The 25,976-nt window shown below is 49.5% G+C and overlaps 1 protein-coding gene across 1 annotated transcript in view; it reads right to left on the bottom strand.

Annotated features, from left to right (window-relative positions):
- EML6 (EMAP like 6) overlaps positions 1 to 25,976 on the bottom strand; it is a 403,172-nt gene that overhangs the window by 144,241 nt on the left and 232,955 nt on the right. Inside the window, exons 13-15 of the mRNA XM_045011334.1 lie at positions 23,746 to 23,864; positions 22,131 to 22,317; positions 18,980 to 19,085 (exon numbers count right to left, since the gene is read on the bottom strand). Coding sequence (XP_044867269.1) covers positions 18,980 to 19,085; positions 22,131 to 22,317; positions 23,746 to 23,864 — 412 coding nt within the window. The remainder of the gene's footprint in view (positions 1 to 18,979; positions 19,086 to 22,130; positions 22,318 to 23,745; positions 23,865 to 25,976) is intronic.

The following is a 25,976-nucleotide window of genomic DNA, read 5'->3' as shown; positions in this document are numbered from 1 at the left end:
AGGGTCCAGAAGAGGAGGAGCCGTTGGTACCAGCGGAACCAACAGTGTTAGGCATGATCCGGGAGGACGGTCAACGAGGAAGAGTGGAGAAGGGTGGTGCACAAGAGGTTCATTGCCCAAGGGTCCCAGTGGAGTCAACAATGCTGGGAATGAAGTAGGGGACCCTGGTGCTGGAATGGAAGAATGAGATGGTGGTGTTTGGAGTGGTGCTCCATGAGCACTCTCTTCGCAGCTGGAGCAGGAGCCGAATCTTCCGCAGTAATGCACGACTTCTCACCTGACCTATCATGGCTTGGGGAGGCAATGCTGCTGTCAAGGTTCCTTCCCCACTCTGAACTCTAGGGTACAGATGTGGGGACCTGTATGAGAACCTCTACGCTTAGATCTGGTTTTGCTGCCACCACCCAAATTATTTATGAGTTATTTGGGAGTTATTTGGGAAACTCTGTCTACCTCCCCCCCAGAATATTTTCCTCCCAAGTACTATAACCCTTCCCTGAGGCCTGGTCTACACTAGGACTTTAATTCGAATTTAGCAGCGTTAATTCGAACTAACCGCTCAACCGTCCACACCAGGAAGCCATTTAATTCGAACTAGAGGGCTCTTTAGTTCGAATTTGGTACTCCACCTCGACAGGTGGAGTAGCGCTAAATTCGACATGGCTAGCTCGAATTAGGCGAGGTGTGGATGCTAATCGAACTTAGTAGCTCCGGGAGCTATCCCACAGTGCACCACTCTGTTGACGCTCTGGACAGCAGTCCGAGCTTGGATTCTCTGACCAGCCACACAGGAAATGACCCGGGAAAATTTGAATTCCTTTTCCTGTCTGGGCACTTTGAATCTGACGTCCTGGCTGGACATCGGGGCGAGCTCCGCAGCACCTGCAACGATGCAGAGCTCTCCAGCAGAGGAGTCCGGCCAATCCAAGAATAGAAAGAGGTCCCCAGCATGGACAGACCGGGAAGTCCTGGATCTGATTGCTGTGTGGGGCGAGGAGTCTGTGCTCTCGGAGCTGCGCTCCAACAAGCGGAATGCAAAGACCTTCGAGAAGGTCTCTAAAGCAATGATAGAGAAAGGATACAGCCGGGATGCGATGCAGTGCCGCGTGAAAGTCAAGGACCTGAGACAAGGTTACCAAAAAGTCAGAGCGGCAAACGGACGCTCCGGAGCACAGCCCCAGACATGCCGCTTCTACGAGGCACTGCATGCCATTCTCGGTGGGTCTGCCACCACTGCCCCACCAGTGACCGTGGACTCTGAGGATGGCATAGTGTACCTGGACAGTTCCTCGGCGATGTTCGCCGATGGGGAAGATGAGGAAGGGTTTGTGGAGGACGGCGCAGGCGACAGCGAACACAATACCGCTTGCCCTGACAGCCAGGATCTCTTCATCACCCTCACAGAGATCCCCTACCAACCCTCCCCGGCCCTTAACCCGGACTCTGAATCAGGGGAAGGATCAGGCGGTAAGTGCTATAAACATGTAAACATTTATTTTTTATAAAACAGGTATAAAAAAATAGAAATGCTATATATCAAATTTTCAATGAAAAACTATATGAAAAGTAGGTCCACACATATAGGGATTGAACAGTAATCCTCTTGGGACAGTTCAACAAAGCTCTCAGAGAGCAGCTCGAAAAGCCTCCGCAGGAGGTTCCTGGGGAGAGGTGCCTTATTCGGTGCTCCGTGGAAGCACACTCTTCCGCGCCAGGAGATCCTAACGTAGAGAGGAATCATTGCCTCCACCAGCATTGCTGCATATGGTCCTGGTCTGTGCAGGGCTTCCAGTAGCATCCGCTCTCTCTGACTGTGAGTGACCCACCTCAGGGTGATGTCGGTCTGGACAGGCTGCATCTAAGTCGGGCAATTAGTGTATTGTTACTATTGTTAACGGTTTACAATTAGGTTGCATAACAACGACCCTCGCTTAACAGCCACGTGCTGGAGGCCACAGAGAACAAGCAGACATTGATCTTTCCCGTGCACTGGCGGGAGGGGCTGGAAAAGGCTCAGCCTTTCTGCTTTCCAGATTGCCTTTAGCAGGAGAGCACAGCTATCCACTAACTGATAAGCATGATCTACTTTAAGGCTTACCAGGACTGTCTGCAAGACGGATTATGCTGTCTCTCCCCGCTTGTCCGCTCTCCTGTGCAATGGCGCCGCCAATGAGAGCGTATTCCAAAATCTCGAACTTTTCCTGAGATCTCGTGAGACTTGGTGCCCTGTATGGTCTTGTTCAGAGAAACTGACTAGACTGTGTTCACTGTTCGCAAACATGTATCTGTTCAAGGAAATCATTTACTGTTTCCCATCACACAGCTTCTGATCTTTCCCGGACTGCCCCGGCATCCCCCTCGCAGAGGCTGGCTCAGATTAGGCAGCGAAAGAAAAAGACTCGGGAAGAGATGTTCGCGGAACTGATGGCCTGCTCCAGAGGCGAGGCGGCAGAGCAGAGACAGTGGAGGGAGACCCTCTCTCAACAGCATCGCACACACATTGAACGGGAGGATAGGTGGCGGCAGGAAGACCATCAGGCGACTCAAACGCTGCTTGGGCTAATGAGGGAGCAAACGGACACGCTCCGGTGCCTTGTTGATGTTCTGCAGGACCGCAGGCAGGAGGAGAGAACCCCCCTGCACTGTATCTGCAACCACCCTCCAACGCCAAGAAGTCCTGTCCCCCCCTCACCGAAAATTACAAGACGGAGGGGCGGTAGGGGCCGTGAGAACTGTCACTGCACCACAGCTGAGCGCTAATGTTCCACACACCTCTGACGCTATAACTGTTTAGAAGCGCTTCCCTTACAGGATCACCCAGTCCCAAATCCAAGTTTCATCACCCGACTATGTAGTAGATTAATAAAAGCTGTTTGCTGTTGTTCACTCTTTCCGTCATATCTTTCGTGTCAGAAGACTGTATGTAGGGGGGGGCAGGGGATTTATAATTGCACGGGATAGCCTACATTAGCAGGGTACAGACTATCGGGGGCAGGATCAACTGCAGGGCACACACAGACTGCATTCAGTAGTCACCAGGGTCCCTCTGTGTGGTGTATGCTGCCCCGGGTCATTCTGTGATGTGTACGCTTGTCCACGGTCCTAGCGCCTGCCACCCCCTAATGTTAAGGCATGCTGCCCTTACCATGCACTTCCACCGTAGGCGCGATCCTCTCCGCTGCCCTGAGCCCCAACAAGAGCCCTCATCCACGGACAGATACTCACCCTTCCCCCACACCCCTCACCCCTTCCTACGCCCAAACCCACAGCCCAGAGCCTGCATCCAATTCCGTATGCAAAGACGGCACCACTCGCCCCTTCCTGCAAACCCACCCCTACATGCACAACCACTTGAAACCGTCCCCCACCCCAGAGACCTATGTAGGAGCAGGAGGATGTCCGTCCTGTATTGTACAAGCGGTCTGTACATCAGTGCACACCGTACCCAGCACAGTATGCGTCCATGTTTCAAAGCCTGAACAGAAATGCAAAGTAAAGGAAAGATTTATTAAAAATAACTGTTCCATTTAATTTGTTTAAAAACGTGTTTTGGAAGTGGGGGAAACTTGGAGAACGGGGTATGTAACCGCAGATCTCACTCAACACATAGAGACACAGGCCCAGGATCAGCTTCTCTTAAAATCAAGTGTAGAGTCATAGGTTACCCTGCTCTCCGAGGAAACTTGCTTTCAAAGCCTCCCGGATACACAGCGCTTCCCGCTGGGATAGTTTTTCGGCACGGGTGTCTGGCTGAGCGTAAACAGCAGCCAGGCGATTTGCCTCAACCTCCCATCCGGCCAAAAAGGTCTCGCCCTTGCTCTCACAGACATTGTGGAGCACACAGCAAGCAGCAATAACTACGGGGATATTCTTTTCGCTGATGTCCGAGCGAGTCAGTAAGCTCCGCCACCTCCCCTTAAGACGTCCGAAAGCACACTCCACCACCATTCTGCACTTGCTCAGCCGGTAGTTGAAGAGTTCCTTCTCTCTGTCCAAGGCGCCTGTATAGGGCTTCATGAGCCAGGGCATTAGCGGGTAGGCTGGGTCCCCGAGGATCACTGTAGGCATCTGCACATCCCCAACCGTTATTTTGTGGTCCGGGAAGAAAGTTCCTGCCTGGAGTCGTCTAAACAGACCAGAGTTCCTGAACACACGCGCGTCATGAACCTTGCCCGCCCACCCAACGAAGATGTTGGTAAAACGTCCCCTATGGTCCACCAGTGCTTGCAGCACCATTGAAAAGTAGCCCTTTCGGTTAATGTACTCGCTGGCCTGGTGGGCTGGTGCCAGGATAGGGATGTGAGTCCCATCTATAGCCCCACCGCAGTTTGGGAATCCCATCGCGGCGAAGCCATGTATGATGTCCTGGACGTTTCCGAGACCTTTGAGAGCAGTTGCTCAACGATTGCGTGGGCTACTTGCATCACAGCAACCCCCACGGTAGATTTGCCCACGCCAAAGTGGTTCGCTACTGACCGGTAGCTGTCTGGCGTTGCAAGTTTCCAGAGGGCTATGGCCACTCACTTCTGCACACTCAGGGCTGCTCGCATCCGTGTGTCCTGGCGCTTCAGGGCAGGGGCCAGCAAGTCACAGAGTTCAAGGAAAGTGCCCTTAGGCATCCTGAAGTTTCGCAGCCACTGTGATTCATCCCAGACCTGCAGCACTATGCGGTCCCACCAGTCCGTGCTGGTTTCCCGGGCCCAGAATCGCCGTTCCACACCATGAACTTGACCCATTGCCACCATGATCTCCACGGCGCGGCGTACCCTGCTTTGTGAGAGGTCTGCGCCACTCTGTGACTTCCTGTCCTCACCGCGCTGCCGGAGCCTCCTCGCCCAATTTCTCAGCAGCTGACTGTGGAAGAGGTGGACGATAAGGTGCGAGGAGTTGACAACGGCCATAAGTGCAGCGATGATCGCAGCGGGCTCCATGCTCGCAGTGCTGTGGCGTACGCGCTGTAACTGATAAGAGAAGGGCGCGAACAGATTTCCCGCCGGCGCTTTCAGGGAGAGAGGGCGGGAGTGACGGTTCAATAATGACAGTTACCCAAAACCACCCTCGGCACATTTTTTCCCCCAGCAGGCATTGGGGGCTCTACCCAGCATTCCAATGGGCAGCAGGGAGTGCGGGAACTGTGGGATAGCTTCCCACAGTGCACCGCTTCCAAAGTCGACGCTGGCCCCGTGAATGTGGACTCAGAAATTCGAATTAGTGTATTTAGTATGGATACACAAATTCGACTTCATAAGGTCGAATCCACAAATTCGAACTAAGTTGATTCGAAATAGTCTTGTAGTGTAGACAAGGCCTTAGTAGCCTTGAGAGACTTCTCCACCAAGTTCCTGGTGAACACCGATCCAAACCCTTGGATCTTAAAACAAGGAGAAATTAACCATTCCTCCTCCTTTCCCCCCCACCAATTCCTGGTGAGTCCAGATCCAACCTCCTTGGATCTTAAAACAAGGAAAAATCAATCAGGTTCTTAAAAAGAAGGCTAAAGAAAGATAAAAATCATCTCTGTAAAATCAGGATGGAAAATAACTTTACAGGGTAATCAGATTCAAAGAGCCCAGAGGAACCCCTTCTAGCCTTAGGTTCAAAGTTACAGCAAACAGAGGTAAACCCTTTAGCAAAAGGAACATTTACAAATTGAGAAAACAAAGATAAAACTAACACGCCTTGCCTGGCTGTTACTTACAAGTTTGAAATATGAGAGACTGGTTCAGAAAGATTTGGAGAGCCTGGATTGATGTCTGGTCCCTCTTAGTCCCAAGAGCGAACAACCCCCAAACAAAAAGCACACAAACAAAAAACCTTCCCCCCACCAAGATTTGAAAGTATCTTGTCCCCTTATTGGTCCTTTGGGTCAGGTGTCAGCCAGGTTACCTGAGCTTCTTAACCCTTTAGAGGTAAAAGGATTTTGGTGTCTCTGGCCAGGAGGGATTTTATAGTATTGTACACAGGAGGGCTGTTACCCTTCCCTTTATAGTTATGACAGCTGCATTTTAAAGGTGGGGAGCTGCCCTTGTGTCCATGCTTCTTGTGCACGCAGTAGGGCTTCGGTGGGTGGGGCTTTAGTGGGTGCCGGGGCGGCAAGTTGTATGGGCCCGTCGTGCCCGGGCTCCAGCAAATTCAGGGCCCCGGGGGCCTGGCTCCACCAAAGTTCAGGGGTGGGTCTATCCTTCGGCCCTGCCTGCCGCCCCAGCGTACCTCCTCCACCAAGCGTCTCCTCCCCTAAGTGTCCCTGCCTGCCCTAGGCAGTGGGTGTCTACCCCCTGCAGCTCCATGCTGTGCTCCCTTGCTGGCCGCTGATGACTACAAGGGAGCGGCATCAGGGGGCAGGCTGAGGCAGCTGCCAGGGCCAGCCTTTGACCAGGGCAATAAGGGCAGTTGCCCAGGGCTATGTGCTGATGGGGGCACATTTGATATGTCCCACGTGACCTTACCTGTGGCCAGCCAGCTGGGTTTAAGGAAGGGAAGCGCTACTGCCAGCCCAGCCAGGGTCAGGGAGGGAGAGAAAAAAACAACACACACATCCAAGTTGCAGCTTGAGTCACTCACTCTCAGGTAACTCCTCTGGTGGGAGCAACAGCAGGGGTGGGTGTCCAGGGCGGGCGGAGGGTGGGCTCCCCACTCTTCCAGGACAGAAGGCCTACTGTAGAAACCATGGGGAGTGGATGGGGCAGGCTGTGCTGGGTCCCGACATGATATCTGGGATGGGCAGCTGCGGTTGATGCGAGTGTTGAAGGAGTGTGTGTGCAGCTTGTCTCTGTGTTCCGGCTGACTGGATCATAGAATCATAGAATCATAGAATTCAAGATCAGAAGGGACCATTATGATCATCTAGTCTGACCTCCTGCAAGATGCAGGCCACATAAGCCGATCCACCCACTCCTGAACTAATTCTCTCCCTTGACTCTGCTGTTGAATGCTCCAAATCATGATTTAAAGACTTCAAGTAGCAGATAATCCACCAGCAAGCGACCCCTGCCCCATGCTTCGGAGGAAGGCGAAAAACCTCCAGGGCCACTGCCAATCTACCCTGGAGGAAAATTCCTTCCCGACCCCAAATATGGCGATCAGCTGAACCCCGAGCATGCGGGCAAGACTCTCCAGCCAGACCCTCTGGAAAAGGCTAACAATATCCCAACATTGACCCTTTGTACTAATTACCAGTGTGGCACGTTATTGACCTATTGACTAAACCCGTTATCCTATCATACCATCCCCTCCATAAACTTATCCAGCTTAATCTTAAAGTCATGGAGGTCCTTCGCCCCCACTGTTTCCCTCGGTAGGCTGTTCCAGAATTGCACTCCTCTGATGGTTAGAAACCTTCGTCTAATTTCAAGCCTAAATTTCCTGACTGACAATGTATATCCTTTTGTTCTCGTGTCCACATTAGCACTGAGCTGAAATAATTCCTCTCCCTCCCTGGTATTTATCCCTCTGATATATTTAAAGAGTGCAATCATATCTCCTCTTATCCTTCTTTTGGTTAAGGAAAACAAACCGAGCTCCTCAAGTCTCCTTTCATACGACAGGCCTTCCATTCCTCGGATCATTCTAGTGGCCCTTCTTTGTACCCGTTCCAGTTTGAATTCATCCTTCTTAAACATGGGATACCAAAACTGCACACAATACTCCAAATGAGGTCTCAGCAACGCCTTATATAACGGGACTAGCACCTCCTTATCTCTACTAGAAATACCTCGCCTAATGCATCCCAAGACCGCATTAGCTTTTTTAACGGCCACATCACATTGCCTACTCATAGTCATCCTACGATCAACCAGGACTCCTAGGTCCTTCTCCTCCTCCGTTACTTCCAACTGGTGTGTCCCCAGCTTATAACTAAAATTCTTGTTAGTCATCCCTAAATGCATAACCTTACACTTCTCATTATTGAATTTCATCCTGTTACTAATACTCCAGTTTACAAGGTCATCCAAATCTCCCTGGAGGATATCCCGATCCTTTTCCGAATTGGCAATACCTCCCAACTTGGTGTCATCCGCAAACTTTATCAGCCCACTCCTACTTTTGGTTCCGAGGTCAGTGATAAATAGATTAAATAAAATCGGACCCAAAACCGAACCTTGAGGAACTCCACTGGTAACCCCCCTCCAACCCGACAGATCACCCTTCAATACAACCCTCTGCAGTCTCCCCTTTAACCAGCTCCTTATCCACCTCTGGATTTTCATTTCGATCCCCATCTTTTCCAATTTAACCAGTAATTCCTCATGCGGTACCGTATCAAACGCCTTACTGAAATCAAGATATATTAGATCCACCGCATTTCCCTTGTCTAAAAAATCTGTTACTTTCTCAAAGAAGGAGATCAGGTTGGTTTGGCACGATCTACCTTTCGTAAAACCATGCTGTAATTTGTCCCAGTTGCCATCGGCCTCAAGGTCCGTAACCACTCTCTCCTTTAAAATTTTTTCCATGACTATGCATACTACAGATGTTAAACTAACAGGCCTGTAGTTACCCGGGTCACTTTTTTCCCCCTTCTTGAATATAGGAACTATATTAGCTAATCTCCAGTCAAACGGTACAACCCCCGAGTTTAGAGATTTATTAAAAATCATCGCTAACGGGCTTGCAATTTCACTCGCCAATTCCCTTAATATTCTAGGATGAAGATTATCCGGGCCCCCCGATTTACTTCCGTTAAGCTGTTCAAGTTGGCTTCTACCTCAGATACCGTAATGTCTATCCCCATATCTTCATTCCCATCAGTCCGTCTACCACTATTCCTTAGCCCTTCATTAGCCTCATTAAAGACCGAGGCAAAATATTCGTTTAGATATTGTGCCATGCCAAGATTATCCCTAATCTCCACTCCGTTTAAAGTTTTAAGCGGTCCCACTTCTTCCTTCTTGGTTTTCTTCCTATTTATATGGCTAAAAAACCTTTTGCTATTGGTTTTAATCCCCTTCGCTAGGTCCATCTCCACCCGGCTCTTTGCCTTCCTCACTGCTTCCCTACACCCTCTGACCTCAATAAGGTAGGTTTCTTTGCTGATCCTTCCCATTTTCCAGCCCTTGTACGCTTTCTGTTTTTTCTTAATCACCCCTCTGAGACGCTTGCTCATCCAGCTCAGTCTAAAACTGCTACCTACGAACTGTTTTCCCTTTCTCGGGATACAGGCCTCTGACAGCTCCTGCAACTTCAACCTGAAGTAACCCCAGGTGTCTTCCGCCTTTAGATCCCCGAATATGTTAGTCCAGTCCACTTCCCTAACTAGTCGCCGTAATTTAGTAAAGTTAGCACTTTTGAAATCGTAAACCTTAGTCTCAGATGCAATTTTGTTTATCCTTCCATTTATTTTGAAACGAATTAGCTCATGATAACTCGAGCCAAGGTTGTCCCCTACAACTATTTCCTCAACAAGGTCCTCGTTACTCACCAAAATCAGAACTAAAATGGCATCCCCCCTCGTCGGTTGCTTGGAGTAGCCCTGCTATCTGGTTGGATATTAGTGTAGAGCAGATCCGGGTCCACCCCTCTTTTCTTCCCCGTCCCCAGTAAGAGCCACACTTGTCCAGAAAAGGGCTTGCTCTTTCCCAGGGCACTGCCAGCAGGACTGGAGTGCACATTTAGCTCCGCACATTTAGCTCCCACGCAAACCAAGGGCGCTGCTGCAGCCTGCCTGCTCCCATCCTGTCCATTCCATCCTATCCCATCCCTGCAGAGAGTTGACACATGGAGGGCAGGGGCATTCACTGGGTCACATTGCCCCTCCTCCCCAGTTTTCTGCCAGGGTTTGCCTGCCAAACTCTCTCCCTTCTTCCCCCACTTGCTGGAGTCAGCCTGGGACCCCTGGGAGGAAGGAAGGAACAACTTCTTTCCCATAGGGGAACTGAGGGCAAGGGGGAGGGCTAGGCTGCCTCGGGAGGGGGAGGTATGACGACACTGGAGCTGTTGATGTGCCTCCCACCCATCAGCAGCTGACAGTCCTGTCCTCCCTGCTCCCCTGGCTCAGAAGCTTCACTCACTTGGTCCCAGGGGGGCTGCTGCCTCCCCAGAGTCAGACAGGCGAGTGCATCAGAGATAAATGAGTGTGACTGAGATCAGCTCCCCCATGTGCCTCCTTCCCTCTCTCCCAATCTGAACAGGAGTGGGAATGGGAGTCACAGTGGGTGGTGTCTGCTTGCCTGTTGTGCAGGGGTGGCTCTAGCTTTTTTGCTGCCTCAAGCACGGCAGTCAGGCAGCCTTCGGAGGTGCGCCTGTGGGAGGTCCCTGGTCCCGCGGCTTCAGCGTACCTGCCGCTGAATTGTCGCCGAATCCGTGGGACCAGCGGACCTCCTGCAAGCGCGCCACCGAAGGCTGCCTGACTACTGCTCTCGCAGGGACCGGCAGGGCACCCCCCGCAACTTGCCGCCCCAGGCACGCACTTGAAGCGCTGGTGCCTGGAGCCGCCGCCGCTGCTGTGACTTCCTTGAAACCCATTTACCTTTCATTCAATCCCTGACAGCCTGAGGGTGTGGGTAAAAGCATTCTTTTTTTTAACTGTTTCAGTTTCCACTACAAGTTGTACTTAATGATATACTGAAATTCCTTGGGGCAGGGCCTTGTCTAAGCTGTTGGGCACAATGTTTCTATACTGCATCAAGATTAAGAATAAGGAAACTCCTTTCTTTACTCACAACTTAATCTCATATCCTGCAAACCTCATTCATCCTCTGGAAGTCACTGGGGTTCCTGCTGTTAGTGTGAGGATGGAACTGAGGAAAATGTGATTGTAGTGACTTACAGTTTCAATCAGGCCCTTAAACTGAGAGATAACTCTAGTGGGGACATCCCCTCCGCCCACTTCATCTCTGGCTGCTCTTGGTAGTATGCACTTTTTATTTTTTTATAACTTTGATGTGAAATATACATTGTGTGATGGGGCAAGGCCAGATGGCTACAGTAAAGTAGTGAGGGGAACAGGTATGTTAGCCTCAGGCTAAACAAATCCCTGGTATCATGGTAACCAAATGGCAGTTGCTCCAGGTTAATCAAGACACCTGGGGCCAATTAAGATCCTTCTAGAAGGCAGTGGAGATAGCTATATTGATTGGGACACCTGAAGCCAATCAAGGACTGGCTGAAACTAGTTAAAAGCCTCCCAGTTAGGCAGTGAGGTGCGCGTGTGAGGAACTGGGAGCAAGAGGCGCAAGGAGATGAGAGGGCGAGGGTGTGCTGCTGCTGCTGCTGGAGGACTGAGGAGTACAAGCATTATCAGACACCAGGAGGAAGGTTCTGTGGTGAGGATAAAGAAGGTGTTTGGAAGAGGCCCTGGGGAAGTAGCCCAGGGAGTTGTAGCTGTCATGCAGCTGTTACAGGAGGCACTATAGACAGCTGCTATCCACAGGGCCCTGGGCTGGAACCCGGAGTAGAGGGTGGGCCCGGGTTCCCTCCAAACCTCCTAACTCCTGATCAGACACAGGAGGAGTTGACCCAGACTGTGGGTTCCACCAGAGGGGAAGATCACTGAGGTGAGCAAATCCGCCAATAAGTGCAGGACCCACCAAGGTAGAGGAGGAACTTTGTCACAACTGGTGTTAGGAGTGGGATTTTGGTGTGCACAGTGCGGCGGAAGAAGGAGGGTGATTTAAAAAAAAAAAAGAGAGGGTTTATTTTTTTCACCACAATGGATGACGTAGTGCGGGCACTGATACAAGCCATGGCGGCCCAGCAGCAGGCTACCCATGTCCAGGCAGACGCCCAACAAGAAGCAGTGCTGCTGCAGCAAGAGACTAATCACCTGCTGATGGACCAGGCTGCTCAAAGACTGAGCTATATTGAAGGAACTGGTAAACCAGGTGAAGATCCTTACAGAGCTGAACTGCGGCCATGATGGGATGCGGCTCATACGGGCCAGCCATTGGCTGCAGAAAATGATGCAGGAGGATGATGTAGAGGCATACCTTCTGGCCTTTGAGAGGACAGCCCTACAGGAGGCCTGGCCTCGAGATCAGTGGTCTGGCATCCTTGCCCCATTCCTGTGTGGGGAGGCCCAGATGGCCTACCATGATCTGCCTGAAGAGGCTGCAGCAGACGACCCCCAGCTGAAAGCACAGATCCTGGACAGATCTGGGGTAACGACCGCAGTGCGGGCCCAGTGGTATCACGAGTGGAGGTACCAAGAAGACAAAACCCCACAGTTCCAATTGTATGACCTCATCCATCTCGCACAAAAGTGGTTGCAAACAGAGTCCCAGAGTTCAGAAGAGATACTAGAGGTTCTGGTCATCGACCGGTACATGAGGGCACTGCCACCAGATCTCTGCAAATGGGTAGGCCAAAACAATCCGTCCACCTATGACGAGATGATCACGCTGGTAGAAAGACGCATGACAGCCAGGGAAGTGTCCCGACTACCCAAGGAAAGCCCCTTTCATAGCAAACACCCAACCCCAACCCTGGAAGGTGGGACAGCCAAACCCCTGGGGAAATCCTAGGCGGAGGAAGAGAGGGGCTGAAAACCAGCGGAGACCCCAGAAGGAAGGGATTGGCCTGAGTGGGGGGAACCCTGGGACTAAACCCCCTAACCCACATGATAGGGGAATGATTAGAAACAATTATAGATGTTATGCATGTGGGGAGTGGGGACACATAGCAGCACAGTGTCCCAGCACCGAGGAACCTATGCAATGCAACTTGGGGGATTGGGAGGTCCCGTGCTCCCTTATCCACCTTGCGGGCATCGCATTAGCCCCGCATAACTACACCAGGCCGGTGAAGATAAATGGAGCAGAGACTACAGCGCTTGTGGACTCGGGGAGTGCTATCACCCTTATATCGGGTAAGCTGGTAAAAAGTAGCCAGCTGCTACAAGGCAAACACATAGCAGTGACATGAGTGCATGGGGCTGTGAGCCATTACCCCACCATCCCAGTGGAGATAGAGGTTCAGGGGAACCCCATTGAGGTGACAGTGGGCATACTTCCTAAACTCCCATATCCTGTAGTCATTGGGAGGGACTATCCATGGTTTGATAATATAGTCCCCCCGGAGAGGCTGGAGGGAGGTGGGAACCCTGTTGGCAGCGACTCATCATTGGGGGAATGTCAAACCCCAATGTTTTCTGAGTTTTCTCAGGATCTATTGTCAGCTGCCCAAAAGGCCCGGAAGACAAAAAAAAGAAAGGAAGGCCGCAAAGGCCTTGGGAACCCGGATCCTGACCCAGGGCCAGAAGACCGTGCTAATAGGCAGATGGACACAAGCAGCCATCAGAGAAATTACCAACACGGAAGGTGAGCCGGAGGCTGGCCCCAGCTGTGATGGCGACGAGCCATTGGAAGAAGCAGAAGCCGGCCTCTGGGAGCTCAGGCAGGTTAATCCTGGGAGAGAGACTTTCAGGCGGGACCAGGCAGAGGACCCTAGATGTGATAATGTCAGGAAAGAGGTGGCTGAGATAGATGGAATACCAGTGGAGGGGAAGGTCCAGGGTCCAGGACCCTACTTTATAGTGAAGAAAGATCTCCTGTACCATGTGGTGCAAATGCAGGAGCAGGAGATACATCAACTTCTGGTGCCATGAAAACATCAAAAAGCCATATTGAGCCTCACCCACAGTCACCTGTTTGGAGGACACCTAGGATAGAGAAAACCCAGGCCCGGATCCTGCGGAGGTTCTTCTGGCCAGGAGTATATGAAGATGTCAGGTGATACTGCACCTCTTGTCCAGAGTGTCAGCTACATAGCCCTCACCCACACTTGCGGGCCCCTTTGATACCTCTTCCAATAATAGAGGTACCATTTGAATGCATAGCCATGGATCTGATTGGGCCCCTACAGAAGACAGCTTGGGACCACCAACATGTGCTGGTTGTACTAGACTATGCAACCCGATACCCGGAAGCTGTCCCCCTATGCAACACAGCTTCCAAGACAATAGCTAAGGAGCTAGTACAGATTTTTTCCCAGGTTGGGCTACCCAAAGAGATACTGACTGATCAAGGGACACCTTTTGTGTCCAAGTTGATGAAAGATCTCTGTTCATTGCTCCATGTACAAGCCCTACGGACCCCTGTATACCATCCACAAACAGATGGCCTTGTGGAAAGGTTCAATAGGACCCTCAAGGCCATGATCAGGAAAGTGGTGAGCCGGGATGGGAAAGATTGGGATACCCTATTGCCGTACCTCATGTTCGCCATCCGGGAAGTCCCACAAGACTCCACAGGTTTCTCTCCGTTCGAACTATCACCCCCGGGGCATATTGGATATAGCCAGAGAAGCCTGGGAAGAGGAGCCAAATCCCAGAAGGAACATAGTCGAGCATGTACTACAGATGAGGGATCGGATAGCCCGAGTTACACCCATTGTACGGCACACTTGGAGAAAGCACAGGAGACCCAATGAACCCATTATAACCACCAAGCAAAGCTTTGATGGTTCCAACCAGGGGATCGAGTAATGGTCCTAGTGCCCACAGCAGAAAGCAAGCTGGTGGCCCAGTGGCAGGGACCCCATGAAGTGACTGAAGCCGTGGGAGAGGTAAACTATAAGGTGTGGCAGCCAGGCCGCAGGAAACTGGAGCAAATTTACCACATCAATTTTCTAAAACCTTGGCATGATCGAGAGGCATGCTTAGTCACCCAGGAGACCCTTCCCCAGGAAGATAACTTACACGAGCAAGTGAGGATATCACCCGACTTGACGCCAATCCAAAAGATCGAGGCAGCCGACATGATTAATCGCAACCGAGATGTGTTCTCTACAAAACCGGGGCGGACGACTGAGACCTATCACCATATCCGCACGATCCCCGGAGCCAAGGTAACACTGAGACCCTAGCAAATCCCAGCAGCCAAAAGAGAAGAAATCAAGGCCGAAATAAAGAAAATGTTAGAATTAGGCATTATTGAAGAATCCTACAATCAGTGGTGCAGTCCAATCGTTCTAGTGCCTAAACCTGATGGTACCACGATATTCTGTAATGACTTTCGCTGACTGAATGAAGTATCCCAATTTGATGCATACCCCATACCACGCAACAATGAACTGGTTGACCGACTGGGTAGTGCCTGATTCTTGACTACACTGGATCTGACAAAAGGGTATTGGCAGATTCCCCTGACCAAAGAAGCTAAAGAAAAGACAGCGTTCTCCACCTCGGACGGGCTATTCCAGTATACCGTCCTCCCTTTTGGGCTACCGTCCTCCCTTTTGGGCCCAAGCCACATTCCAGCACCTCATGGATAAGCTGCTGCGCCCCCATACTAGTTATGCAGCTGCATACCTAGATGATGTCATCATCCATACGCCAGACTGGGGAACCCACTTGGAGAAAGTTGAGGCAGTACGCACCTTAAGGCTGGCTGGCCTCACCGCTAATCCCGCTAAATGCGCCATAGGACTAGCAGAGGCTAGGTACCTGGGATATATTGTAGGAAGGGGTATAGTGAAGCCCCAAACTAATAAGCTAGAGGTGATTCAAAACTGGCCCTGGCCGACCCGAAAGAAGCAGGTCCGTGCATTCGTAGGCGTGGTAGGCTACTACCGACGTTTTATTCCCCACTTCGCCAGTAGGGCAAGTCCTCTAATGGACCTAGTGAAGGCCCAAGGTCCAGACATGGTGAAGTGGACCGACGCAGCAGAGGGGGCATTCATAGACCTTTGGACGGCCCTCTGTAATGACCCCATATTCATAGCCCCGGACTTTACCAAGGAATTTATTTTACAAACAGATGCTTCCGAGGTGGGGTTGAGGGTGGTTCTGTCACAAATCATTGGAGAAGAACACCCAATCCTCTACCTAAGCAGAAAGCTGCTCCCAAGAGAACAGAAGTATGCAGTAGTCGAGAGAGAATGCCTTGCTGTCAAATGGGCCATGGAGACACTGCGTTATTACCTCTTAGGCTGGCGATTTACTCTTGTGACGGACCATGCACCCCTCCAGTGGATGCAGAGAAATAAGGAAAAGAATGCAAGGGTCACCAGGTGGTTCTTATCCCTCCAACCATTCCAGTTCCGCAATAAGGCACAGGGTTGGATGCCACCACGGCAACGTTGATGGTCTATCACGAGCACAGTGCCTGGCGTCCCAAGTTGCCCAACCCTATGGTGTTGAGCGGGGGGGTGGGGGAGATATGTGATGGGGCAAGGCCAGATGGCTACAGTAAAGTAGTGAGGAACAGGTATGTTAGCCTCAGGCTAAACACATCCCTGGTACCATGGTAACCAAATGGCAGTTGCTCCAGGTTAATCTAGACACCTGGGGCCAATTAAGATCTTTCTAGAAGGCAGTGGAGATAGCTACATTGATTGGGACACCTGAAGCCAATCAAGGACTGGCTGAAACTAGTTAAAAGCCTCCCAGTTAGTCAGTGAGGTGCGTGTGTGAGGAACTGGGAGGAAGAGGTGCAAGGAGCTGAGAGTGAGAGGGGGTGCTGCTGGAGGATTGAGGAGTACAAGCATTATCAGACACCAGGAGGAAGGTTCTGTGGTGAGGATAAAGAAGGTATTTGGAAGAGGCCATGAGGAAGTAGCCCAGGGAATTGTAGCTGTCATGCAGCTGTTACAGGAGGCACTATAGACAGCTGCTATCCACAGGGCCCTGGGCTGGAACCCGGAGTAGAGGGCAGGTCCAGGTTCCCTCCAAACCTCCCAACTCCTGATCAGATACAGGAGGAGTTGACCCAGACTGTGGGTTCCACCAGAGGGGAAGATCACTGAGGTGAGCAAATCCGCCAATAAGCGCAGGACCCACCAAGGTAGAGAAGGAACTTTGTCACAATTCTTTATTTTAAAAATTGTTTTATTTTTAAGCACCCCAAGCCCCCTCCCACACGCCTCCTGCACCCCAACCCCTTGACCCAGCCCAGAGCCTTCACCCAGCATCCAAACTCCATCCCAGAGTCCACACCTCTCCTGTACCCAAACTTCCTCCCAGAGCCTGCACCCCAAACCCTCTCCTACACCCAAACTCCCTCCCAGAGCCTTGGGCATGTGAGTGGGGAGGCAAGACTTGGACCCATTCTGGGCACCACCAAATATTATACAAACCCGCTGCCCCTGGCCGGTGCCACACGTGAGGGACCCAGTGAGGCACTAACCGTCGGTGTTGGGTACCACTCTGGTGGTTCCATCAGAGCTGGGTCCAGTTGGTTGTGCACATAGGCACATTGCCTCCTCCATTAGAAAATTATGGAGGTGAAGTTCACAAGCTGCTCAGGTCCAAGATGGAAATGAGCAGCAGATGGAGCAGCGGGAAACTATGTGGGTTTCACCCAGGCAGTACAGTCAATGAGTGTGTTAGTCACCCACTGAAAAGGAGTGAGGGCACGAAGCAGTTCTTGAAACTGGCTTGTTGGGGCATAGTCACGGACGGCGAGTTGTATGGGCCTGTGGTGCCTGGGCTCCAGGAATATTCAGGGCCGGGGGCCCTGCTCCACCAACGTTTGGAGCTGGATCTCTCCCCAGACCCTGCCTGGAGTGGGCCTCAGCCCCTGCCTCCCCCCACCCGTGCGCCTTCCCCGGGCTCCGGAGCGTCCCCCCTGTGTGTCCCTCCCTGAATGAAAGCAGTGCCTCTCCCTTGCCTGTCTGCACTGCCAGCTGCTGCTGCTGCACCTCAGGAGGGGGAGGAAGGGAGCAGGCACACACATGCTTAGCAGCCCCCACAGAACCCACCGGGAGGAGATGCTGAGGGGGCTTCTGGTGGGAGACCTCACTCATCTCAGCTGCTGGGGCTTTGGTGAGTGTTTGACCCTGTGATCCACCCCCCGCCCCAGCAGCTACCACTCCTGTCCCACGCTGGGTAAGGGGCAGCCCCATCCCCACACCCAGTTAGGCTATGGTGAGGGGCAGCAGGCTACAGCAGGGGAGAAAGGAAGCCACATGTGATGGCAGTCTCCTCCCCCCCAGAACCCACCCACTCACCCCCTCTCAGAGCTGGCACCCTCACCCCTTTCCCACACACCCCTCCGGCCCCCAAACTCCCTCTCAGAGCCTGCACTCCCAGCTAAGATCCTGCACCTAAACTCCATCCCAGAGCCTGTACCCCCACCCCACACATCCCCTCCTGCACCCAAACTCCCTCCCAGAGCCTGCACCCAAAATCCCTCCTACACCCCCACCCCTTGCCCCAGCCCAGAGCCTACACCCAAACTCCATTCCACAGCCAGCACCCCTTCCCACACCCAAACTCCCTCCCAGAGCCTGCACCCCTCACCCCCTTTCCCCATCCCAGAGCCTACACCCAAACTCCATCCCAGAGCCTGCACCCCAGACTCCAACCCAGAGCCCAACCTCTCAATCATCCTACACCCCAATCCCCTGTCCCAGCCCAGGGCCTGCACCCCAGACCTCCTCCAGCCACCCAAACTCCCTCGCAGAGCCTTAGGCAGGTGGGGGGTGAAGTTCGGGGCAGGGTGGGCTCTGGGCATTCTGGGCACCACCAAAATTTCTACAAACCTGCTGCCCCTGGGTATAATCCCAGGGCTGGGGAGGAGGAGGAGGAGGAGGAGAAGTTCCCAATAGGGGAAAAAAGCTCAAGGGAGAACCTAATTAACTCCTATGACCGAATGGACAACTATCTAACTAGAAAGAACTATGTACAACGAAAGGCAAATGCAGTACTCGTAGCTGGCTAAGAGCACAGAGGAACAGAGGGTTCCGACTCTGGAGTGGGGTCAACGCACACAGCCTCTTAAAACCTCAGTGTCATGTGATCAATGCACGATGCACATGTGAGTCAACGGAAACTACTATGAACAGTTCTGGCTCCAGTGCATGGTGCGCATATGCACCCTCATTTGGAATCCACGTAGAGAGCAGCACGTGAAGAATAATAATCCATTTTCAAGGCAAAAAAAAAAAGTCCATGTATTTGATTTCCATACACAATCCTGCTCTTTTCAAACAGCCTATGTGAAATTGATCTTAATTAAAAAATGTCCTTTTATCTAAAAGAAATTTTTTAGACTAAATGACTAATTTTAATAATTTATTCTGATGTGTGTGGGTTGTTGCTTACCTGAAAAATCCAGTGCACATACTCCTCTTTGGTGCTGGCCTTTCAGCAATGATAAACATTTTAGTGTCTGTGTGTCCCACACATGAATAGCAGCATCTCTTCCAACCTAAATTAGAATGCTAATCTTAATAGCTGTTCATAAATTACTATAACAATATTTAGCAATTTTGCATCTTCAAAACACTTTAGAAGCATTAACCTTTGCACTCATTAGATCTTATCTTCACCAAGAACTGCTCTCTCTCCAATTTCTCCATCTCTGACTTCCACATCCCTGGTCACCACTACATCTCCCTTACTACCACCTATCTGCCCCCTCAGCCTTGCCCAGAAACCCCATCCTTCTGTGATTTCCTACCCATCAACATTCAGAACTTCTCTTTCATTCTCAGTGCCCTCTTCCTCACCTTCTCTTATGGTGGATATCCCACAACCATACAGACTTCCACTAATTCACTTTTCTGTTTTGCCATCCTTTTAGTCACACAGCTCTACTTCTCCATCTTCACTCAGTCCCACACCCACAATCCCAGCTGTCTTTTTTTATTTTTTAACCACCTTTGAATCTTTACTTAACCCTCCCTTTTCTGTCCCTTCCCCCATCTCTGCACAGCCTTCAAAGGAAATGTTGAAAACAATCTGGCATAACCTCCTTCTCATCTCTCCTTTTCCACTGCATACCCCCCTGCTTCCCTCCTCCTCCAGCTCCTTCCAGTCTCCTGACCTCCCCCACCCCCTACTCTATTTTTTCCTTCCCCTTCCTGTACAAGCATGCTTTGGTCTCCCCCATCTTAACAAACAAAAACCAACTCACTCATGGTAGCTTCCTTTCAAATTATCACCCAATCTCTCTTCTCTTGTTCATTTCCAAATTCCTTGAATGCACCTTCTAGAACCACTGTCTGAAGTTCCTTTCCTCCCATTCCAGCCTAGATCCTCTCCAGTCTGACTTCCAGCTTTACACTCCACAGAAGCAACACTTAACCAAGGGTCTATTGAGCACTTTGCAACCAAATAACATGGCTACATCCTTGTCCTCCTTGACCTACTGGTTAACTTTGATGCTGCTGGCCATTGTCTTTTAAAATTTCACCTTCCCTCAGCTTTTGAGACTATTCTGCCATAGTTCTCTTCCTACCTCTTTAATCATTTCTTCAGTGTTTTGTTTGGTGGGTCCTCCTCATATGCCCTGTAACTAATGTTGGGGGTTCAAGAAAGCTCCAGCCTTTACACTCTTCTTCCTCTGCATTCTGTCTCTGGATGATCTTATCCATAAACAAAAAACTTTGACTTCATATCCACTCCAGACTTGCTTTCATCTGCACAAACTTAAATCTCAGCCTGTCCTTCTGACATCTTTGTGGATGTCCAGCCGTCAATTTAAATGCAACATTCCCAAATCAGAGGTCTTATAAATTGCCCCAAAGCCTCTCCTCTCTCTCTCTTTTCCCCTCTGGACATCATCTCTAATTCACATAAATCTTTTAAATCCACACATCTAGGCTGAGTCTAAATTTGTGGTAAAGAATGTTTCTAAAAATTGACCTTTTCTCTCTCTCTCTCTCTCTACACCATCAAATTCTCATCTAGGCCCTTATCTTGCACCTTCTCTGCAGCAACTTCCTCCTCCCTGGCCTTAACTGCTGCACCTTTGTTCCCCTCAAGTCCATTCAAAATGCTACTTCTAGGATTATCTTCCTGGTTCTGAGCACATCGGTCTTCTCTTTGAGTTTCTCCAATGCTTTCACTTATCTGCACATCCAACATATGCTTCTTGTCTCTATCTATAAGCCTTTTCATGACTTGGTCTCAGGCTACATAGTTGACCTAGTAATTTATATCATTATGATGATCCCTGCTTTTGGTTCTCCAACATTCCCAGTCTTTACTGCCCACCAGTCAGCTTCTCCCTAAACATCTTTGAGCTTTCCCCCATCACCACTCTTTATGCATAGGTAAAACTCAATTTCATCTTCCTTCAAATCCCCCAACACTCACCCCTGCCATGATGAGTACAAATCCCTGCCTGATGAGAATGGATAGGAAAAAAGTAGGGCTACAGGTTTGTCATGGTGGGTGGAAAAAAAAAGTCACCTTTAGTGTGATTTTCCCATTTGCCCATGATTTTTTCTGTCAGTCACTCATTCACAGCAGCAGCAGCTCTGACCCTACAGGGCTGGGCCCAGCTCCCTGCTCTGGGCATTATGACCTAGTACACAGGTTGCAGTGCCACTCAGGTTTGGCTCACTCAACCTCTGTCATAGTGTGTGTGTGTGGGGGGGGCGGAGGAGGGTACTAGGCAAACCAGAGCAAACATACCAAGTCACAATGCCCAGAGCAGGGTACCAGGTGCAGGACCTGCTGCTGCAGGATGAGTGTGGGCAGGCTCTCACTTTTCAGAGAATCCTCCCCATCCCTTCCATACCAAGTCAGGATTAGGGTTGCAGTCCTGAGGTTGAAGGTGCTGCTGTTGATGGTCCATGTCTCCTCCACAGGGTAAGGAGGACAATTTTTTTTTTAAATCAAAAGGCAGGGAGAAGTCAAGGTAAATTTGGTAACCCATGACTTTTACTATATCTGCCATAACTGCTTCCTGATTTTTGTTTTAAAAATGCTATGACAATCTGCAGCCCTAACAATCAGGAATCTAATGTTACTGTTCTTGTTCCTCTTATTATACCTTAGCAATGTTCACAATCTTTATCTTTACACAAATTAGATTACTATCATTAGCTCATCCTCCCTGGCCGCTGTCTATATGTCTTGCCATCCTGTTGTATTTTAGCATTAAGAACTAAACATCAGAAGACTCATGGGAGGTAGTGAAATATGTATTATTTTCAACATTTTACAGGTGAGGAACAAAGGTTCAGAGTGAATAAGCAACTTTCCAAATGCCATAATAGGAGACTCTAATTTCTGTTTTTTAGGAATACTGTAACAGTGTCACAATCATTGTTTCCACTACTGCTTTCCCTAGCAGTTAGGCAATGCCATGGGTGGCAAAACATTTAATCTGTGATTTTCAAAGCAGGAAAATGCCTCTCTTTATGACAAAGGTACACAAAACTGTTTTTCATTTCTCAAATATAGTTTGTGATAGAGAATCCCTTAATTTGTTTTGTCATGACCAACACTCCTAGATACACACCTGTCCAGTAGCAACATAGTCTTTCATTGGATGGATGGTTAGGCTGAGGATGTCATCATCATGACCAAGATATAGTCTTTGGGTGTGTTGTTGCCTACTGTATACAATGGCAACAGCAGCGATATGGTAAACAACCTCTCCAGTTTGTGTGTAGAACAAATTATTTCGACAGTCATAACCTCGGTAACTGAAATAAATATAAAGCAAAGGAAGTTTAATATGCCACCAAAAATATCCAGGTACTTTGGGGGAAAACAATCTAACTGCAAATGACTTACCTGAGCTAGACCCAAAATATCATAATATACAGGCAGACTACAAACATTTAAATGTCTTATATTACATTCATAATTGTTAACAATTAGAGCCAGGGCCGCCTAGAGGGGGGGGGGCAAGTGGGGCAACTTGCCCCAGGCCCTGGGCCCAGCAGGGGCCCCCACGAGAGTTTTTCAGGGCCCCTGGAGCAGGGTCCTTCACTCGCTCCGGGGCCCCCGGAGCTTCTTCGCTCCCGGTCTTCACTGGCCGGGGGTCCTTCCTCTCCGGGACAGAAGGACCCCCTACCGCCGAAGCGGAACCCGCCGCCGGAGTGCAGCCGGGTCTTCGGTGGTAATTCGGCGGCAGGGGGGTCCTTCCGTTCCGGGACCCACCGCCGAAGTGCCCCAAAGACCCGCGGTGGGGGCTGCACTTCGGCGGCGGGTCCCGCTTCGGCGGTAATTCGGCGGCAGGGGGTCCCCGCCGTGGGTCTTCGGGGCACTTTGGCGGCGGGTCCCGGAGCACAAGGACCCCCCCGCCGCCGACTTACCGCCGAAGCGGGAGCCCCCCGCCGCCGAAGACCCCGAGCCCCCGGAATCCTCTGGGCGGCCCTGATTAGAGCTGTGTAAAACTCCATGGTTTTCTTTGCACTAGTTAAGTATACATTTTTTTCTGAATTCAAAGAGTTACCTCTCAAGTTTCATTTTGATTTTGGGGATTAACTGAACCAAAAACTCATCCAGAACTGTCAAGGTTCACCTGATTTTTGCATCAAAATCATGATAAAACCATGACTGGTTCTGTTTTGAGCAGGGGGTTGGACTAGATGACTTTCTGAGGTCCCTTCCAACCCTGATATTCTATGATTCTAAAAAAACAGAGTTCCTATGGTCTAGATGAGACATCAGAAATTAGCTCAAGTTCATACAAAATTATGCCCAGGAAAGTTTTGCATGCTTTTGTGCTGCAAATGTATCACACATTTCTACTAATTACAACAACCATAGCCAATGGACCTAATGACAGTTCCAGGAAATACCAGGGAAAATCAACTGAGTTGAAAAGGTGATTTAAAAAAAAAAGTAATGCTTGGTCATTACTTAGGTACATCTTTATATCCTCCTCCCTAACAATCACAATTGAAAGAAAGAGAAATGTATAGGTGATATTCCCATTTTTACCACAATACCGTCAAGCACAGTAATTTATCTGTGGGTAAGCAGTGGAAAATGTTACATCAAATACTTTACCTCAAATTAATCAAAATGTGTTTAAGAGTATTTATTTAAGCACTGTGCTATTCAATGGAACCTGTGGCTTACAAAAGAGAAGTCCAAGAACCTTTACTTAGTAGTTACAATACCCATGTACAAACTGCAGTTTTAAGCTGTCCTCAGGAGCTCTCTCTCTTTTAAGGAAGGGCACTGAATGGTTTTTCTCTTTACTTTGTTGTTTCAGCTGAGGTAGATCTTCTTTGTAAACCTAAAGAATAAGTTACACTTAATTATACATTCAAGGGTATTGAATATAAATACACACTGACCAGTTTCTTAAATAATAATAATGAAAAATATTACTTATGTCAGTGTGCTCAACAATGTACAAGACATAGAAGAAGTCATGATCCCTGCCCTAAAGAAAGGAAGAGGATCCCCACTTGTGGTATATGATATTAATGGAAGATCAGAAAAAAGTCATTGCTATTCAGGAAGTTTCATGTATCACATACTATTTTGTGAACAGGATTTTTAATACCGATACTCTAAATTTCTTTTTCTAAATTAATACATGTACTCAAACCTGTACATAATAATGAAATAATTCCATCAAGAAGTTCTGGTGACATACACAATAAGCACACTACTTAAGTGATTTGCAAATGTCACCAGAATCCTGAGATGGAATTACAGTCTTAATATATATACCAGAGATACAAAATATTATACATATAAATCAGTTAGAGATGCTGAAACATTGTGGAACTGCTAGAGCTGTTTGAAGCCACTTAGAGGTTGTGACATCAATTAAATCCACTACGAGGCTGAAATATAGCTTTAAATTTTCTTTTTTTTGTACATCTCTTCATTTCTTGGTTTTAGCTGGTAGTGGAGGTACCAAAATCTCTTGCAACAAAAGTTATTTCCACACTAATTCTGACCTAATTGCAACCCAGGGGTGCTGAAAACCTCATAAGAATGTCTGATCTGGAAATGTTACCACACAGAGGTTCAGATAAGCATCTGAAATTTCAGATGCCTATACAAACACAACCTCTAGACATTTTGCCTGTCACTAGCATACACTGTAATGTTCACACACTCTTTTCATCTGGTTTCAAACACCATCTTCAAAAACTTTTAAAGGATGCAACCTGTAAATAAGTCCACTCACTATTAGGGCCCCCCTCCTAGCCAGGCATGACATAGCAATTCTCTCGCTACTCTAGCACTGTCCTGCCAACAGTTGCTCCGGCACTGTGGTGGCTTCTCTTCCAGTAACTTGGCTCTTCGGCTGGGTCACCATCTTAAGTCCACCCCTTTCAGAGTCACGACTGTCCAAACGAAAAGTCCCAAAATGTCTTTAACATAACCAAAAATCTTCCACCTTCTCTGGGGCTAATCATCTGCCTATCTTCAGGGCACAAATTAGCTACTCTGTAGCTCCCCAATCCTGGGCTCAATAATCCTTGTGAAGGGTTCATAGGTGAACCCAGTTCCACCTCTGGGTTTTGACTTAAGGCCATGTACTCATAGACTTTAAGGTCAGAAAGGACCATTATGATTTTCTAGTCTGACCTCCTGCATAACGCGGGCCACAGAATCTCACCCACCCACTCCTGTACAAACCCCTGACCTATGTCTGAGCTACTGAAGTCCTCAACTTGTGGTTTAAAGACTTCAAGGTGCACAGAATCTTCCGGCAAGTGACCCGTGCCCCATGTTGCAAAAGAAGGCAAAAAAACCCCAGGGCCTCTGCCAATCTGCCCTGGAGGAAAATTCCTTCCTGACTCCAAATACAGTGATCAGCTAAACCCTGAGCATGTGGGCAAGACTCACCAGCCAGACACCCAGGAAACAATTATCTGTAGTAACTCAGCTGTAAGTGAATAACTAGGTCTGCTCCTTTACCTGTGCTGCAGTTCTGTCTGGGCTGCTTCCTATCCAGCCTTTTCAGATCCCCACTGGGTCTCTCTGTCTCCTCCCTGCTTTAGACAGGGTCTCTCCCAGACCTCCCTGCCTAGAGAGCTTTCCTTCTTAGTCTGGCTCTTCTGCCATCTCTTTCCCCAGCCGAGCTTTATCACCACTTAAGCCCAACTCTCCCTCTTTACTGCAGCCACTTTCTGCCTGATATGGGGAATTGCCTGATTCCCCTCAGGTGGGGCTCATTTTGTAATCAGTTTGGTTCAGCCTCAGGCTCTCCAGTGCATGGGGCAAGCCAGCCTGTTACACTAACAATGAAACATAAAATATTATAGGTAGCATTTTCAAAAGTGACAAAGTAATTTAGGAGCCTAAGTTCCATTTTCAGAAGTGAAAAGTAAGACGATAAGTCACTTCTGTAAATGGGACTAGGCACTTTTGAAAATTCTAGCCT

Source organism: Mauremys mutica, chromosome 3 (genome assembly GCF_020497125.1).
Source record: "Mauremys mutica isolate MM-2020 ecotype Southern chromosome 3, ASM2049712v1, whole genome shotgun sequence".
Lineage (NCBI taxonomy): Eukaryota > Metazoa > Chordata > Testudines > Geoemydidae > Mauremys > Mauremys mutica.
Note: the sequence above shows the minus strand (reverse complement) of the source record. Positions and strands in the feature narration are given on the sequence as shown.